A 20,429-nucleotide genomic window follows, 5' to 3' on the forward strand; every position below is an offset into this window, starting at 1 on the left:
ATCATTTTTCAAGTTAATATAACTGACTTAAACTATGAAAATATTTAAAGAAGAAATTACTTTAAAAATCACAGATGGTCTCTTCTAAAGAAATTACCATCAATCTAATTTCTTTTCTTAATCTCTAAACTTTCTATCACTGCTAAAATAATACTTTTATGAATGGATCTGGATATAAACCAAACTTCCAGTAAGCAATATTTTATATTCTTATATTACTAACTGGAAGTTATTTAAATTACTCTGTAATATTTTTACAGAATAATTTAAATAAAATACAATCTCATAATGAATTATAATGTTATCGCCTTTTTCAAAATTGGAACTTTTTCCTTTGCAATTCTTATCTTAATTCTGAGAGTGCTAAGTGAATCTGTAGTATGTGGGGGAGCTTTTAATATAAGAATATAAATGACTTATTGCCAGAACCAGTACAAAGTTTTCTAATAGATTCTCCAATCACTATTATTTAGCGATCTTTAAAATTATTGACTTCACTTTAATTACCACAAAACCTAAGGGAATTCAAGATCATGTATTGTCTCTTTGAATAAATCTAATAATCTCTCCATCCACCTCAGCTGAAAATGAATGTAAATGAATGAATTTCCTTAAAATTAAAAATGTTTACCTTTCTAAATTTCAAGATTTTTTTCTTCTTGATTGCAGCTCTAATAGTAGATCTTACTAAACTAAATATTTGGCACAGTTCAATTTGACAATCCTCCCATATCCAATTGTTTTTCCATATCTAGTTTAATTGCTAATGTAAAGTTTTTCCCTTTCTTTAAATCACTAGGATTTGATGAAATCCTAGTGACTCACTTGGGTTTACTTTTATTTTAAAAGTATCACATGCTATATCATACATAGAGACCACACAGCTAAATTGAAAGTAGCAAATGGCTACTATTATTATGCATTATCTGACAACTGAAGAATAATAGTAAGTTGAGGTGCCCAGAGAGTGCAGTGCAGAAAGAAAGAGGCGAATAAATGAAATGAAAGCTAGAAGAATGAATGAGAGTGTAAGTGTGTGAGAAAAAGAACACAAACCATAAATGTTAAAGTTCACACTAACCCTAGTCTTAATCTTTTATATTCTTTCTTATTTAGCTTAATTATTAAGCATTAGTATTTAAATTACATTGCACACCACTGCATCTCCCCCTGGTGTGTGAGAAAAATGATGCGTGAGGGAAAAAAAAAAAAAAAAAAATATATATATATATATATATATATATATACAGGGTGATTCACTACCAGTGCGACAAACTTGCAGGAGGTGTATGGGGCACAAACACAAATCAGAATCACATAGCATTGCAGGGTCCAAAATGCCTTCGTCATGCGGTAGAGGACGTTGAACGGGAGGTCGCATGAACAGTGATCCCACTGGAAGTCAGCATTTGCGAACTGTTTCTGTTAAAGAAACCAAGTAGCAAAAGTCCTCCGGAGTGGATAATCCGCACCCTCCAATCATTGGACGCGTTGCGGATGGTATGAACTTATTTGGTTTGTTGACAGTATTCTCCATACAGTGGATTGGGAAATACTCAATCGTTGGCCTATCGCTTGAGTACTCGTACTCAGATTGCCTTTTGCAAGACGTAGGACATTCTCCTCATTGTCTGGCATCCCTGTCGTTCGCTCTCGATTCATGGTATCTCTTGTGAAACAACCAACTTCACGTAACCTTCTGTGCACACATGCGAAAATCGTATGATGAGGAGCACACCTGTGTGGGAAATGTTCCTGGTACAAGCACAGAGCAGTGCACACGTTACAGTCTGCAGCTCCATACGTGAGGTGCACGTCGGACAGTTCAATGTTTGAATACTCGTCCATCCTACTGCCTTGGGAACCGGTTCGCAAATGCTAACTTCCAGTGGGATCGCCGTTCACACGACCTCCCGTTCAACGTCCTCTACCGCATGATGAAGGCATTTCGGACCCTGCAATGCTATGTGATTCCGATTCGTCTTTGTGCCCCTACACCTCCTGCAAGTTTGTTGCACTGATATTGAATCACCCTGTATATTTATGCTTTATACTGTATGGAGTCAAATGCCTTTTCATAATCCACAAATGCCAGGCATAATGGTGTTTTACATTCATTTGCTTTCTCCATTAACCATGATATTACATGAAGGTGATCCATAGTTGAGAATCCTGTCCTAAAGCCAGCTTGCTCTTTCGGTTGATTCTCCTCAAGTATCCTTTCTAATTTGTTAGTAATGACCCTTGGGAACAACTTGTAGATGTGGGATGACAAGCTAATTGGTCTATAATTTCCAATTTCTGATTTATCTCCTTTCTTATGCAGCAAAACTATGATTACATTATTCCACTGCTTAGGCGTCACACCTTTTCTAATGCACTTTGTGAAGAGCCTTGCCAGTTTTTGTGTTATGTCTCTTCCTCCCAATTTTAACAGCTCTACAGTAACTTCATCTTCCCCAGGGGCTTTCCGATTCTTCATTTTCTTCAATGCATGTTCTACCTCATCAGGAGGAATATCGGGTATGTCGTATGTGTTGCTAATTTGCAATCCATCTTCCCCACTGCTCGCATCATTTCTTCGCTCCTTGTATAATTCTCTATAGTAGTCTTCTGCTATTTGAATTATGCCTTCTCTGCTGTTTATAAGTACACCATCGCTATTCTTCAGTTTTAGTATCATTTGTCTTTCTGTATTACTGCTCATGGCTGCTGATTTAAATACTTTGTGTTCCCTTAATGCTTGTTCTACTTTTCTTGTGCTAAATCTTATGTCCTCTCTGAGTCTCTTTCTAATGGCTTTGCATAATTCAGTATACTCAATTTTCTCCTTGTCAGTGTTTATCTTGCTCTTCATTTTTTGCCTTCGGTTCATCAAAGCAAGTGTTTCTTGACTAATTTTTTCTTCTTTGGATTTCTTGGGCTTTATCACTTTCAGAAAGTTGTAATATTCCTTGTCGATATCTTGGTCCTGAGCAGTCTGCAGAAGCTCAAACTTGTTCTTAAGTTCCAGCACATACTGCTTTTTCTCCTCTTCTGTTATCTCAAAGGCCTTTGTATTATTTACTCGAGTCAGTTTTTTCCTTTCCTTTATCTATATCAAGTGTACATCTTACCATTCTGTGATAACTTCCAACATTTATCTTATTCAGGACGGTAACATCATTCACAATATATCTTCTGTTAGTGAGGATGAAGTCGATTTCATTAGTTGTTAATCCATTTGAACTCTTCCATGTCCATCACCCTTTTCTTGAAAAAAGTGTATATTACTGACAATCCTTGAGATTCTGCAAATTCCACAAGTCTTTCGCCTCTTTCATTTCTTTCATCAATTCCAAAATTTCCTATAGTTCCCCTTTCTGTACTGTTTTGTCTTTTGCCAACCTTAGCATTGAAGTCCCCCATAATAATAGTGTAGTGGGTTTTCTGCTAATCTAGAAGACTCAATTTCGCTGTACATTTCTTATGCTGTATGGAGGAGCTAGAAGAAAACCTGGAAGACAAAGGTGGAGATGGATAGATGAAATTCATGAGTTTGTGGGTAGTAAATGGATGGCCAGTGCTCAAAACAGAAGGAACTGGAAAGTTGCTGGAGTGGCCTTCATCCTGCAGTAGATTGAAAATGGCTTTTGATGATGATGATATATATATACATAACCTAATAGGGAAAAAATATATATATTATAAACTATAAGAAAAAAAAAGTATAAAAATAGAATGCAAGTAGAGTGAGAATGCAGATTATGAATGAAGCAAACTTGTCTTATGGTGGGTTCCCCACTGCCAGCTAACATATCCCACAGCCAGAGTGGGATGGGCAGTTTGACCTTCCTACTGGATTCAACAAGACATGGACCTGACAACCATCACTGACGAAGACATATTGTAGCTTTTCTGCCAAAATGACATTTGGCGATGGGCAGAGAAGACACTCCATGGCAGACACTACAATGATCTCCATCAAAATCACATAGATAAAATTGCTTCCAATGCATGGCTCACAAGCGGGATGCTCTTCCCTGAGACTGAAGGATTCATGCTCGCCATCCAAGACCATGTAATCAACACCAGAAACTATAGAAAATACATCGCCAAGGAGCCCGGAGTTTCCGATGCCACCTGGCCTCAGAAACGATCCAGCGCATCACCGCGGGGTGCAAGGTGATCACCCAGACTGAGTACACTCATAGACAGAACCAGATAGCCAGGATAATACATCAGAAGCTAGCAAGGAAATACGAGTTGTTTGAAGAAAATGTGCCGTACTTCAAGTACGAACCCCAGCCAGTACTAGAGACTCCAACCCACAAGCCGTACTGGGACCGCGCCATAATAACGGATAGGACAATCCCGCACAACAGACCGGACATAACTCTTGTGGACAAGAAGGAAAAGGCTACCTATCTGATTGATATAATGGTATCCAACACTGGCAACCTGTAGAAAACCCATTGGGAAAAAAAAATCAGGAAGTACACGAACCTAAGACAGGAGATTAGCATTAGTAGAGGCATTTGATGCAAGAAAGCAAGCTTATGCAGCATCAGCCAAAAAAAAAAAAAAAATAAAAAATAAAAAAATAAAAAATAAAATAAAAAATAACCACTTCCACTTCACCCCTCTGTTCGTTCGAAATACCAGCTGAGCCTTAAACTTATTTAGGCTATCAACTTCCATGACAAGGGATGGAAGTCTGTTCCACCGACCAATGACCCGCTGGCTAAAGGCAAATTTCCGCACGTCTATCCTACATCTGTCTTTCCTCAATTTGAATTTATGCCCTCTCAGGTGATTATTCTGAGCAAGAGGAAGAATCCCATCAGCATTGAGCATGCTCAAACCATTCAAGACTTTATACACCTCTATCAGTTCACCTCGCTGGTGCTGGTTAAGATCAAAGAGATGTGGCATATGCAACAAGTAACAACCATCCTGATCATTGTGTCAACCACAGATATGGTGCCAAAGACCCTACATAACAGACTAGCAGCAATAAGTATCCCAGCAAACACCTACAAGGAACTCCAGAAACTCTCAATCCTGAATATCTGTACGATAGTCAGAGAGTTCCTCGACCAACAGTAAGACCAGACATAACAACAACCACCCTGTGTACTTGGTAGCAATACCCATCACGAGATGGAACCCCCAATCGGGGAGAAATAATATAAGAACAATAACAATAATAATTCAGTGATATTAATTAAAGCATATAGGCTTAATGTCTAAGTTTTCAGATGATACAAAGGTTGGCAGGGTGATTAATGACAGTAATAAAGGTAAGTACTGCAACAAGATGTAGAAAAATTAGGAAGATGGGCTGAGAAGTGGCAATTGAAGTTTAACATATACAAATGTAAGGTACTGTACATAGATAGTAACTCCAGAATAACATACCATGAAGTTGGTTAAAGTAAATTTATATCCCCCTTAAGTGTGTTTCCTGATAAAGAGTATGATGGCATCATACTATTTCTCAGGAAATAGTTAGGATGATGGCATCCTAACTATTTCTCAGGCAACTTCCTAAGGGGAACATAAATTTAAACTAGAAAACTTTAGTTGCAGGACAGATCTGAGAAAATTTGTTTTCAGCCAGATATTAATCAATTGTAAAAAAAACCTTTCACCTTGTATTGTGGAAGCAGACAGTTAAATTTAACGCTTCTAAAGATAAGATTTTACTGCTGGAGAACAGAAATTCAGGTTACTTATAAGCTGGGGAAGGGGGAGAGTTAAAAGCAGTTTGGGATGAAAAAGAACAGAGGTTCACAAACTTTTCTAGCTTACATTCTCCCCTCAATCTATTTCCTAAAATTTACACCACCTCATCTTACAGAACAAGTGCAAATAAACAGATCTGACAAAAAAATTATCTATGAGTATACACATATTAAAAATTAACATATACACTTTTTTTTTTTTTTTTTTTAGGAGCATTAGCAACTAAGTCCATATTGCTCCGAGATATGCAGTGGTCATTCCCTGACCTTTTCGCATTCTCCGTATTCGGCGGTGACGGGCTCGAACCCTGGTCTAATCAAGAAGTGTGTGCTATGCACTGCTGCTCTTTCCCACCTGGCTACGGAGGCGGCAACATATAACTGGATTAGTGGGATGGTCTGTCCATACTTTGTTAAAAAAAGTGCTTCATTAAAACAACACATCATAGCCCTTACATTTTGAGAACCTTTTACTTAGGCATTATGGTAAGATCAGATATGAAAGTTGTCATACAGTAAAAACAGGGGAGCTTGGAAGGTATATGGTATACTGCACAGGATCTTCTGAAGTTGGGAAAAGGATGTCACTGTCCCTTTATATAAGGAAAACCAGACTGGTGAAGAATGCTAATTGTACAGCTTGGGAACTAGACATCTTGGAGGGTCGTAACTGAGATATATTTCAACGTGTGGGAGAGACAAGAACTATGAGTTGTAAATATGAAACCTAAGGGAGTAATAGAAAGCTGGATCTTATAGGAGTTAACATTCAGGCAGGGTATTGTAGACCACTGGAATAAATTACCTTGCACAGTAGTTTAGAGGGAGAAGGTAATATGAAAATAGCTCACAGAAAATATTAATACTGTCTTTCTGTGAGCCATTCTGAAATGAGTTATTTCATCTCCTGATGAAGACAACTTGGAAGCCACGGGTAGGTTTCCAATTAACGTATGGGAGGTATTGGAGGTCAGACTTCCTGTAGCAGAAACTGTGACCACTGTCACCAAGTTTCATCATAATTGTGACAGTTGTAATGAAAGTTCATGCTTGCTATTGCACTAATGCTTCTTTGAAAAGTTGAACAATTAATGGGATAAAGATAGATCTAATGTAAAAATAAGGGAATAAAATATGAATAGAAGTGGATCACACAGACTGAAACCAGATCTTTCAAACCCTGCTTGCTCATTTTATTCCACATTAACTGGAATTTGCTCATACAAATAGTATAATTATTTTGATTTTGGACAACTAATTAGGAATATACTTTCAATTTTAAATAACTATTAGAAATACTGTCTCATAGTATTTTAACAGTTAAATATGCATAATTACCTGGCTACAAACTTAACCACACGAACAAGAGCCAGACCCTCTCTCCCAGCTAATGCTGCTTTAATAGCACCTCGACGTATTAGTTCCTGTATCACGCCAACTGTTGCTTCAGGCTTCTTCTGTACGAAGTGTGACTAAGAAAGACTCATATTAAGATAGAAGAAGCGGCACACAAGAATAAGTTCTTTAAAAAAACAAAAGTCATATAATTACCATTACATTATAAAAAAAAAAGCATTACGCTTTGGTTACTACAAAGCAAATGCACACCAATTCTGTGATAATGGATATGTTAGTACAGTGAACAGTCCTGCTAAAAAGCATTCTGGCTCGTCCAAAACCATTACCTGCAGTCAGTTGCAAGGATTTGACTGTCCTTGGCCTACAGAAGCCACTGTGACCATTTCTCGTAATGTTTACCTGCACCATTTTCATACTACAAGTTTTATGCAAGCTAGTTGTTTTGCCCTTGTTTGCTATTCCTAGTACACTCAAATAATGGTAGATTGACTACACCCCGAACAGGATATGATATCTTTAAGATGGACTGCCACCTCCCACTGTACCAACAACCCTGCCCCTGAATGTGTGATATTATGGCTGCTTCCCATGTCTCTCATACATAACACTATATGCCAAGGTATACACAACATGCCCAAGCATTAGCTAAAGATCAGAAAGAGGAGATTACAGATTAGAAAATCGCTGACTGAATATCAGAGTGGACATAAGCAGAATACTACCTGTAATGAGCAAATAATTAAGGAAAATGAAATTAATAGTGGTAAAGCAACTAAAAGGGTACAACTTGTGAACTGAAGAAAGAAACGAACATCACCGAAATTAGAAATGAGACAATGTATATTTGTGAATTCTTGTAAACACACCAACCCGCACATTTTAAATTTAGTAAAATGTGCTAAGTAATTGTGACTACTGAGCATCTATTATAACTTTATAGCTTTAGCCATCCTGCTTTTCAGTTTATAATCTGCTTCTGTTAGCATTAGCATTTGCATTAGTAGAGGCATTTGATGCAAGAAAGCATGCATATGCAGCACGAGCCAAAAAAAAAAAAAAAAAAAAAAATCCACTTCCACTTCACCCCTCTGTTCGTTCGAAATGCCTGTCCAGCTGAGCCTTAAACTTATTTAGGCTATACTTCCACAACAAGGGATGGAAGTCTGTTCCACCAACCAACCACCCGCTGGCTAAAGGCAAATTTCTGCACGTCTATCCTACACCTGTCTTTCCTCAATTTGAATTTATGCCCTCTCAGGTGATTATTCTGAGCAAGAGGAAGAATCCCATCAGCATTGAGCATGCTCAAACCATTCAAGGCTTTGTACACCTCTATCAGATCACCGCACCGGTGCCTAGTCTCCAGACACTGTAATTTGCAAAACTTAAGCCTTTCTTCGTAAGAGCAACCCTTCGTTCTGTTCACTAACCTTGTTGCCCCCTTCTCTGTACTCGTTCCAGCAGCTCTACATCCTTCTTGAAATGAGGCCTCCAGACCTGTATACAGTACTCTAGGTGTGGCCTGACCATTGCCTTATACAATGGAATAATCACCTCCTTATCACTGCTGGAAAAATTCCTGTATATCATTGATAAGACACCATGAGCTACTCTTACAGCCCGTCTGCACTGCTCAGAGAACTTCATATCTGCCTGCACAACCACCCCCAGGTCCCTTTCATTCTCTACCACTGTCAGGGTAGTACCACAGAATTGATACGTTGCTCTGGGGTTGCCATTTCTCATATGTAGTACTTCACATTTGTCAATGTTAAACTTCATTTGCCACCTATCAGCCCATCTGCTCAACCTTTCCAGATCCTGTTGCAGCAGCATAGTGTCAGTAGTGTCCTTGACAACCCTGCCAACCTTCGTATTATCTGCAAACTTGGACATTAAGCTTGATATACCATCATCAATATCATTTATAAATACAGAAAACAATAATGGACCCAACACTGAACCCTGAGGGACTGCACTGATAACATTTGTCCATGATGAGCAGTGTCCATTGATTACCACTCTCTGTCTTCTCCCCCTCAACCACCTCTTTATCCATAGCAGCAATTTGCCTCCAATGCCACACTGCTCCAATTTGTGCAGCAGCCTTCCATGTGCAGCAGTCTTCCATGTGCAACAGTATCAAAAGCCTTTCTAAGATCCAGGTATATAATATCAAAGTTATTCGATGCATCCAGTTCTTTTGTGACTGCATCACAGTATCCAATCAAATTGGTCAGGCAAGAGTTCCCCTTAACAAAACCATGCTGTGTCCAAGCTATAACTGAAGTCTTGTCTAGATGATCCTACAGTGCTTCTAAAACCAGTGCCTCCATTAATTTTCCTGGAACAGAAGTTAAACTCACAGGTCTATAATTACTTGTTTCAGCCTTTGATCCTCCTTTGTGAATTGGGGTCACATTTGCACATCTCCAGTCTGTGGGTACCTCCCCTGAGTCCAAGGAAGCTCTCATAATTATGGCTAAGGGTCTGCTTACTTCCTCTGCCGCCTCCTTTAATATAACTGGATAGATCCCATCCACCCCAGGTGCCTTGTGTTTATCTTCAACAATTTCTCCTCCACTTTACTCTCAGTTATTAGAAGACTCTCTAGCTTACGGCCATAGTTGAATATAACTCTGGCATTCCCCTCGCTGAATAACTCCTCATGTGTGAATGTCGATGCAAAATATTCATTTAGTTTGTTAGCTACCTGAGCAGGATTATCAACAGTTGACCCATCGATATCAAGTGGACCAATCTGATTCATCCCCTTCCTTCTAGAGTTTACATAAGTAAAGAACTCTTTGCTGTTTTTGTTTGCATCCCTTGCCAAATATTTCTCGTAATCTGCCTTCGCCTGCCTAACCTCCTTTGTAACTTGGTTACAGATCAACTTGTATCTATCATAGGCTTCTGTGTCACATGTTAATTTGTATGTATCCCATGCATTTTTCTCATTAGTTCATCTGACATCCATTTAGGCCTAAACCGTGAACAATATTTCTTAGATAGTATGTAAAGCCTAGTAGCTTCCAAGATAAGTTCTTTGAATGCTTCCCATTTTGAATTTGCTGTTGGTAACATCATCAGTTGGTCCCACTGTATAGAATTTAAGTACTGTCTCAGTCCATTGTAGTCGCCTTTACGAAAACAATAACCCCTCCCTTTACCCCTAATGGTAGTTACCTCTTTGAGTAAATCCCACTTCAGAACACTGCTATCACTGCCACCTAGTGGTTCATTTATCTGCAGATTCTTAATGCATGAAGAATCACTACTGATAATCAAATCAAGAGTATTACTCCCTCTAGTTGCCTCCCGAACAAGCTGATGTAGATAACAATCATCCAATAAATCCACAAAAGCCTTGATAGTGTGTGACTGACCAGCCCCCAAATTCCAGTCAATATCTGGGAAATTAAAATCCCCCAATATAAGACTCTGATTTACTGGCACACTATTTCCCTGTACAGTTTCTTATTATACTCATCAGAGTCATTAGGCCTATAGGACACTTCTACTCTCAATTTTGATCTCCCAATGCTTATGTCACACCAAACTGACTCGACACTGCACTGTCCAGCGATGTCAACTGGCTTCACTTCCTTGGATTTTATGTGTTTCTTAACTAATAGCATAACCCCTCCTCCCTTCCTATCCTGTCTATCCTTTCTGTAGACGTTGTACTTCCCAAATTCCAGTTCTGCATTCCTTATATCTGTGTGACACCACGTCTCTGATATCCCAACAATATCTGCCTTTGATGTTTTGAGCAATACCTCAAATTCATCAAATTTATTTACTAAACTCCTAGCATTGGTGTACACGCAAGTATACCTGCACCTGTTTCTATTCTTAGCTACCCTAACACAACCCATGTGTTTACTTGTACCGCAATGGCTTCATGTTGATTTACACGAATATTAAGAGAAAATCGGGTCGAACCTTGATAAGACGAGTCGCAATCACCACAAGAAATGTTGTATACCAGTTCATTAATTTGTGTTGCGAACGCCAAAAGAGCCAAGCAATTGTTCAGTATAGTGTGTAATTTCCGTATTGGCCTGGCCACAAGTTTAAATTCGGTATCTTTAAAGAATCTATTAAGCTGTTTGTGCCACTGTTCAATGTATGGGACAGAAATAAAGTATTTTTTGATATTACTATTGTGGTTGGTGTAGTATTTTGTATCCTATCCTTAGCCTGCACCCTAATCTGGTTTATTGTGGCAAGGGGATAACCCCTGTTTAAGAACCTGCTAGTTAATATTTGTATTTCTGAGCCCAAAGCAGATTCCATCGTTGAATATATATAGGCATTTAGAAATTGATTAAAGATATTCGAACTTTTGTAGGTGAATGGGTGATAGCTATTATATAATGTAGAAGCATACTGGTGTTTGTAGGTTTTCGACAGATGCTAAATTGGATCTTATTCGAGTTATATTAATAAGTTAGATTCAGTTGTTCCTTTGATACCTCCACTTACCTTGAAGGTTTTTTTTTTTTTTTTTTGTAGTGGTTGGCGCATCGGCTTCTGTGGCCATAATGCACCTCCCAAGGTTTTTCGCAGTACTTTGATCCAAGCCTGAGGCGGGATTTGAATCCGCGACCTTTGGGTTGCCAGGTAGGCACTTTACACACTCGGCTAGCCCAGTCGGCTTATCTTGAAGTAGACCCGGCACTGTTTACCAATTTGGTCAATCAATACAATAAAACGTTAACCACATATCGAAAAACGACTACATTACTATGGCTCAGTTAAAGGCATTGAAGTTAGAACATAATATTCCTATACTTTTCGGTCAGGTAAAATTACTACAAGAATGGATTTCCTATTCGACCTATTGTTTCCTACAGGAACTCAGCATTTCCTTAGCCACATATGCATATAGCATTAAGAACTACAATATATTATTTAATAATCTTAAAGACTGTAGACTTGGCAACAATGACAATTTATTCTCCCTAGATGTTACCTCGTTATATACAAATGTAAATGTTGAATACACATTAGATATTATTTGGGATATGTTAAATAATAACTCGATACCGATTAATTACATGAAGCTACCTATTAAGGAAATTTTTCACTTAATTAAACTGTTAGTTGAGGCCAACTATATCACATTTCGAGACAAGGTATACAAACAAATTTTTGGATTACCAATGGGTTTGAGCCTGAGCGGCTTAATGTCAGAGATCTATCTCTCAATGATTGAGCATATACATTTGACACCTTTTCGACCCCGTATCACATACTATGGGAGGTATTTAGATGATGTTCTAGTTATTACTGATAGTACTATCCAAGACATTTTACATTTGTTTAATAATATTCATTCTAGACTCAAATTTACATTGGAAAGGGAGGATACCGATACAAAGTCATTAAACTTTCTAAATTTCACGCTTATTCGGAATTCGAATAAGATCCAATTTACCATCTATTGAAAACCTACAAACACCAGTATGCTTCTACATTATAATAGCTATCACCCGTTCATCTACAAAAGATTGATTATCTTTAATCAATTTCTAAATGCCTATAAATATTCAACGACGGAATCTGCTTTTGGCTCAGAAATAAAAATATTAATTAGCAGGTTCTTAAACAGGGGTTATCCCCTTGCCACAATAAACCGGATTAGGGCACAGGCTAAGGATAGGATACAAAATACTACACCAACCAACAATAGTAATAACAAAAAATACTTCATTTCTGTCCCATATGTTGAACAGTGGCACAAACAGCTTAATAGATTGTTTACAGATACTGAATTTAAAACTGTGGCCAGGCCAATACGAAAATTACACACTATACTGAACAATCGCTCGGTTCTTTCGGTGTTCGCATCACAAATTAATGACCTGGTATACAACATTTCTTGCGGTGATTGCGACTCATCTTGCCGACCGGGCTAGCCGGGCGGGTAAAGTACCTGCCTAGCAACCCAAAAGGTCGTGGATTCGAATCCTGCCTCGGGCTTGAATCAAAGTACTGCAAAAACCTTGGGTGGTGCATTATGGCCACAGAAGCCGATGCGCCAATAACTACAAAAAAAAAAAAAAAAAAAAAAAGTGACTCATCTCATCAAGGGTCAATGCGTTTTTCTTTGAATATTCGTGTAAATCAACATGAAGCCTCAGTTCATACATCTCATTCAGCAGCGTCAGAATTAGCATTTCATGCCATTAATGAAAAACATACTTTATTTAACGAGGCCAAAATACTTAATGTCCAACGTAATTATACGTGACTATTAATTGCAGAAACCGTAGAAATTAAATCACACTAGAATTCTGTTAATGTTCATCGGCCATATTTGATCTCCGATGCGTAGACTTTTACGTGCATGCGCAAAGACAAATAATGACTATTTAAGTTTCATGTTCCACCCTATTCGGTAACTTTCATTCCTGTGATCATAACATGCGGTTGAAAAGCATTGTCAGTTTCAGGAAGGAAAATCGCTTTGAATATTTTCGTTAGATTCTTTTCAATATTTTTAATTGTGTTAAATTGATTTTAATTGTGTTAAATTGGTTTTTAATTATTTTTTACCCTAATGTAAGTTTTTTGATTTTTTCGTTTTAATTTCTGGAGAGTATCATATGGAAGTGTTCTACGTACTATATTGAGGTAAACTCCTCTTATTATTTTGTAAATATTAATATCAATGTAGAACGTATTGAGCATTAGAGGTCTGATTCATACTATCTAATGCATTTTCATTATGTGTTGCATGATTCGGTGTACACAGCTGACTGTAAAAGGTATCATGACAGGTGCTGTGTGAAATGTGTAAAGCTTCCACAGCTTTACTGACCATTTGATACTGATTTCCACAAATAAGATATTCAGCTTCTGCATTGGCAATGTGAAATAGTTGTCATTTTTTCAGGACATGAGCCATCTTTAGCCTCCCATTTTTCTTCTCTTCCCTTGAAAATTATAGAATGGTGTGAACAACCCTACCCATAAGCAGCTTGCATCATATGAAGCATTTCCAATGTGAATTTTCCCAATTCTGACAAAACTTTACATAGTCTCAGTACTCATTTTCCTCCATTTCACTGTCATAAAAAAGAACAATCACTTCACAAAAAGCAGTGGCTGAACATGTGTTGCTACAGGCAAGCCACTATATGTACTAACAGTAGAGGTTACACATGTACAGAACCACCTAAGTGGAGGAGCTTCTGCTGTATGCCATAATTTCAGTCTCAAAATTTTAGAATTATGCTACATACAAATGGCAAAAAAAAAATCTAGAAAAAAAAACAAAACAAAAAAACTAGAACTCATTAAGATATTAATTTCTTATATTTTTAAAATTAAATGAAACTATCTTTATGTCACATTTAGAATAATAAAACAAACAGATTTTGGCAATAATATCACACAACTTACTCTTAAGGCAGCATCAAGGGCTCGACTACTTTGAAAAGTTCGCAGATATCGATCATGGTCTGGAAGTTTCTCATTTTTCTTCTCTGGCACCACCACATCATACTGAAAAAAAAAAAAAAACACAAAAAAAAAAAAAAAAAAAACCACACACACCATTACATATACATACATAAAATACACATGTGTGAAAAACATGTACATTATTTAGTCTACACTAAGTATATATATTGAAATATAGCAAAAGCTTAATAGTTCAGTACCTACCTCTTGAACCGTTTATCACATAATTTGTATAAAGAAGGTGAAATAGAATTAAAGTTAAATTACATTAATGATTAAAATAAAGCCCATAGGAAAATGAAATGCACTCCCTCTTCCTATGGTTGTCATATATAAAAGTTACTGAAGGTGAACTGCTAAGAAGGATAATAATGTAGGTAGTCAAGAGTCTAAAACGAGAGACTTAAGATTGAATCATCATCAGTTGACTTAATTGAGGTAAGTAGAGAAGGAGTTTATAAGGTAGTTCTAGTTCCTGTGATGCTTTGAGTTAGACACGTGGTAATTTAAAACGTGTTAGGCTTCGTAATGAGGAGAGGCCAGATGGTAGTTTCGCATTTAATATTTTAAGTGACGTATTCTGACGATACCATTCTTTGGCCAAAGCTTCGTATTGCAATATCCTATAATCAGAATTTAGTCTTATCAATGTAATGGCCAAATCTATTAATGGATTATGATTATATGAATGTACATGTTCCGCAAGCTCTGTGTTGAATTGATTAGTTTTAAAACTATTAAAATGATAATAGTACCGCCTATATAGCCAGCATTACAGCCAGATTGGCATTTTATAAAGTATATTAAATTATTAACAGCTTTAATCTTGATTCTCCCTGTAATTATTAAAGATACTTCCAACTTTGTTATAGGAGGAAAAATTTAGTATAGCGTCTGTACCTGTAAAAATTTTTTTAAGTTGCCGTGCAAACTGGCAGTGGTCATCATCAGCCATTTTTAATTCACTGCAGGATGAAGGCCTCTCCAGCAACTTTCCAATTCCTTCTGTTTTGTGCAATGGCCATCCATTTACTATCCACAAACTCGTGAATTTCATCTAACCATCTCCGCCGTTGTATTCCAGATTTTCTTCTAGCTCCTCTTAGGTACCATTCTGTTATTTTCTTAGTCTATCTGTCATCATGTCTTCGAGCTATGTGTCCTGGCCCAAGACCATTTTCATTCTTTAGTTTTAATAAGAATGTCCTTCACTTGAGTTTGCTGCCTAATCCATGTGTTTCTCTTCTTAACTAACAGTCTGATTCCCAATATAATTCGTTCCATTCTTCGCTGTGTAGTTCTCAGCTTCTCTTCCATTCTTTTGGTGAGTGCCCAAGTTTCACTTCCATAAGTCATGGTGGGGAGTATACACGGTTCATTATTTTACGTTTCCGACAAAATGGGATATTGCTCTTCAGTATGTGACTATATTTCCTGAATGCTATCCATCCAAAATTTATTCTTCTCTTGACTTCCAGCCATTTATCTTTATTACAGCTAATAACTTGTCCCAGATAAGTATGACTCCACCTTTTCAATTACTGCTCCTTCAATCATTATTTCCCTTTCCGTGGCATACTTGTTCATCATTACTTTTGTTTTAGCCATATTCATCTTGAGTCCAAAATCCTTACTAACTGTGCATAACTGATTAAGATTTTCCTCTAATTCTTTGGGATCGTATCGCGGCTTATGACCACAATGTCATCTGCAAATCGCAAATGGTTTAGGTACTCTCCATTCACACTGACTCCTTTCTGCGACCAGCCTAATCTTCTGAAAGCTTCCTCAAGGGCAGCAGTAAATAGCTTTAGAGATATTGTGTCTCCTTGGCGAACTTCTTTCTTGATTTTAAATTTGCCACCGTCTTTGTCTAGTCAAATAAAGGAGGTAGCGCTCTCATATATTTTCTTCAAATTCATAATATATGGGGTATCTATGCCTTGTCCTTCCAGTGACTGAAACATTGCCTTATGCTGTATGGAGTCAAATGCCTTTTCATAATCCCCAAATGCCAGGCATAATGGTGTTTTATATTCATTTGCTTTCTCCATTAGCTGTGATATTATGTGAAGGTGATCCATAGTTGAGAATCCTGTCCTAAAGCAAGCTTGCTCTTTCGGTTGATTCTCATCAAGTATTCTTTCTAATCTGTTAGTAATGACTTGTGAACAACTTGTAGATGTGGGATGACAAGCTAATTGGTCTATAATTTCCAATTTCTGATTTATCTCCTTTCTTATGCAGCAAAACTATGATTGCATTATTCCACTGCTTAGGCATCACACCTCTTCTAATGCATTTTGTGAAGAGCCTTGCCAGTTTTTGTGTTATGTCTCTTCCTCCCAATTTTAACAACTCTACAGTAACTTCATCTTCCCAGGGGCTTTCTGAGTCTTCATTTTCTTCAATGCATGTTCTACCTCATCAGGAAGAATATCGGGTATGTCGTATGTTTTTCTAATTTGCGATCCATCTTCCCCACTGCTGACATCATTCCCTTGCTCCTTGTATAATTCTCTTTAGTAGTCATCTGCTATTTGAATTATGCCTTCTCTGCTATTTATAAGTACACCATCGCCATTCTTCAGTTTCAGTATCATTTGTCTTTCTGTATTACTGCTCATGGCTACTGTTTTAAGTCCTTTGTTTCCCCTTAATGCTTGTTCAACTTTTCTTGTGTTAAATCTTCTTACGTCCTCTCTGAGTCTCTTTCTAATGGCTTTGCATAACTCAGTATACTCAATTTTCTCCTTGTCAGTGTTTCTTGACTAATTTTTTCTTCTCTGGATTTCTTTTCCCCTATAGGTTTCTTGGGCTTTATCACTTTCAGAAAGTTGTAATATTCCTTGTCGATATCTTGGTCCTGAGCAGTCTGCAGAAGCTCAAACTTGTTTTTAAGTTCCAGTACATACTGCTTTTTTCTCCTCTTCTGTTATCTCAAAGAGCTTCATATTATTTACCCGAGTCGGTTTTTTCCTTTCCTACATCTATATGAAGTGTGCATCATACCATTCTGTGTTCACTTCCAACATTTACCTTTTTCAGGACGGTAACATCATTCCGATATATCTTCTGTTCGTGAGGATGAAGTCAATTTCATTAGTTGTTAATCCATTTGGACTCTTCCGTGTCCACCTTCTGTTCACCCTTTTCTTGAAAAGTGTTCATTAATGATAATCCTTGAGATTCTACAAATTCCACAAGTCTTTCATCTCTTTCATTTCTTTCACCAATTCCAAAATTTCCTATAGTTCCCCTTTATGTGCTGTTTCGTCTTTTTCCAACCTTAGCATTGAAGTCCCCCCTAATAAGTGTAGTGGGTTTTCTGCTCATCTAGAAGACTCTCAATTTCGGTGTACATTTCTTCAATCTCTTCATCATCAAGGCTCGATGTTGGTGCATAAATAATTATAATCTTTAGCTTGTATCTCTTAGAAATCTTGAGTATTAGTCTTGACACCCTTGGTGATGTACATTTGAATTCAAAAATGTTGTTTTTTATATCTTTATGGACCAGAAACCCAACTCCACCTTTGCTCCTTTCACTGTTTCCATTGGTGTACAACAGATTTCCACTTGATAAACTTACAAGTGATTCATTTCTTCTTCTTGTTTCAGCCAAACCGATGATATTCAAATTCACATTTTCTAGTTCCTTTTCCAGCTCTAATATCCTGTCTTCACCAATGAGCGATCTTATGTTGTAACAGGCCAGGTTCAGTTTCTGTGCATGGCAGCCTGGTCGTATCTAGAGATTCTTAGCACCCTCTGCTTCCACTCTGATCCTCTCACTGCCAGAAGAGGGGGAGTGAAAGCCGCTTGAGACTGAGGGCCCTTTGTTTCATCATGCTGTCATATGCTGGAGGATTTGGCCATTTCCTCTTCACACTGACCAGGCATCTTGAAGAGAACCTCTCTACACGTTCGTTGCCGCCTAAGTAACGTAACTTACCATAGAGAAGGTGGGCACGAGTGGATTTTAGGGAGGCAGGCCAACCGGACTTCTCCTAAATCTTCTGAAATAGAAAGATATTGGATTCATCAGTGTTTTAGACTGAGTGTCTGATAACACACAGAATACCTGTTACCCTCTAAGCCCTTGCCAGTGGTATGGGAGTATAATTTTGGTATTTAGCGTATAATTTTTATTTGTCTTATTAGTGCGGAGCTTGTTGATTTTATTTTATTATTATTAACATGGTATTTTGGATTAACTGTTTTTGGATACTTCCTGCCTATGAACGTTTTGGTTAGGTAATGTAATTCAATTGCTAGGTCTTCCCGGGAATGGGTGTATTTTACTGCATTATATATTTGATTGTATAATACTGATTTCTTTGTGTTAAATAGAAATTAAAGTGTAAGAATTTTCCTGTGTGTGTTTTTTTCCTATAAATTCTAGTTCTAAGTATGTCTTTGTTCTTATACAGGGTGATTCGCTACCAGTGCGACAAACTTGCAGGAGGTGTGGGGGCACAAAGACGAATCAGAATCACATAGCATTGCAGGGTCCGAAATGCCTTCGTCATGCGATAGAGGACGTTGAATGGGAGGTCGCGTGAGCAGCGATCCCGCTGGAAGTCGTCATTTGCGAACTGGTTCCCGAGGCAGTAGGATGGACGAGTATTCAAACGTTGAACTGGAACACATGCACCTCGCGTATGGAGCTGCGGACTGTAATGGGCGCGACGCTCTGCACATACCAGGAGTGTACTCCTCATCATACGATTTTCGCACGTGCGCACGGAAGGTTACGTGAGACTGGTTGTTTCACAAGGTACCATGAATCGAGAGCGAACGATAAGGATGTCAGACAATGAGGAGAATGTCCTACGCCTTACAGAAGGCAATCCGAGTACTCGAGCGATAGGCCAATGATTGGGTATTTCCCAACCCACTGTATGGAGGATACTGTCAACAAACCAAATGAGTTCATACCATCTGCAACGCGTCCAATCATTGGAGCCTGCGGATTATTCACTCCGGAGGACTTTTGCTACTTGGTTCCTTCAACAGAAATGGTTTGCAAATGCTGACTTCCAGCGGGATCGCTGTTCATGCGACCTCCCGTTCAACGTCCTCTACCACATGACGAAGGCATTTCGGACCCTGCAATGCTATGTGATTCCAATTCGTCTTTGTGCCCCCTACACCTCCTGCAAGTTTGTCGCACTGGTAGTGAATCCCCCTGTATATAGTTAAATTTATACTATTATCTTTTTCTAATTCTAATTTGTATTTTAGTCAGTTGTGCACCGAGTTAAATTTATTTAGGAAACTATCAATATCCTATTTATTGCCAATAAAATATCGTCAGAATATCCTATAAATAATTTATTCCCAGAGGAGAATGGCTGGAGAATTTTACCTTTGATTGCTGCTGCTAGATATATTTCTGAAAGTGGGGCTGAAATGCCTAAGCCCATATATCTGCTCACAGATTTCTGTGAGCAGATATATGGCAGACAGATTTCTGTGAGCAGATTTCATCATTAACGCAGAAATGTCTTGCTTTAATTAAAACTGATATAAGTTCAAGGATACTATCAATACTGAGGTTAGTATGGTTTTTAAGTGAAGTGTCTCTTGTTAGTAGCGTACGTAATTCTTGATCTACGTTAACGTTAGTGTAAAGGGAGACTATGTCGTATTATGCAAGTATATTGTTGTGTGATATTAAAACATTGTTAATACGTTAGAACACTTGACGAGTGTTAATTACTCTGAACTTTAATAATTTCATTAATGGTGTTATTAATTTGACAAGAAATGTTGATAGATTGGCAAAGGCAGATTTCTTGTAGGAAACAATGGGGGCGGGGTGGTTGACCTAGTTTGTGTAACTTGATAATCCCAAACGTGTGG

General features: G+C 37.8%; 1 protein-coding gene across 1 annotated transcript in view; it reads right to left on the reverse strand.

Annotated features, from left to right (window-relative positions):
• The window catches only part of LOC150083245 (U3 small nucleolar RNA-associated protein 15 homolog), a 192,624-nt gene that overhangs the window by 16,387 nt on the left and 155,808 nt on the right, over window positions 1-20,429 (reverse strand). The window contains exons 9-10 of the mRNA XM_090378448.1: window positions 14,502-14,603; window positions 7,065-7,198 (exon numbers count right to left, since the gene is read on the reverse strand). Of these exons, the coding sequence (XP_090234574.1) occupies window positions 7,065-7,198; window positions 14,502-14,603 (236 nt within the window). The remainder of the gene's footprint in view (window positions 1-7,064; window positions 7,199-14,501; window positions 14,604-20,429) is intronic.

The sequence above is a fragment of the Mastigoproctus giganteus genome, chromosome 7, assembly GCF_048544385.1.
Source record: "Mastigoproctus giganteus isolate SK-2022 chromosome 7, ASM4854438v1, whole genome shotgun sequence".
Classification (NCBI taxonomy): Eukaryota; Metazoa; Arthropoda; class Arachnida; order Uropygi; family Thelyphonidae; genus Mastigoproctus; species Mastigoproctus giganteus.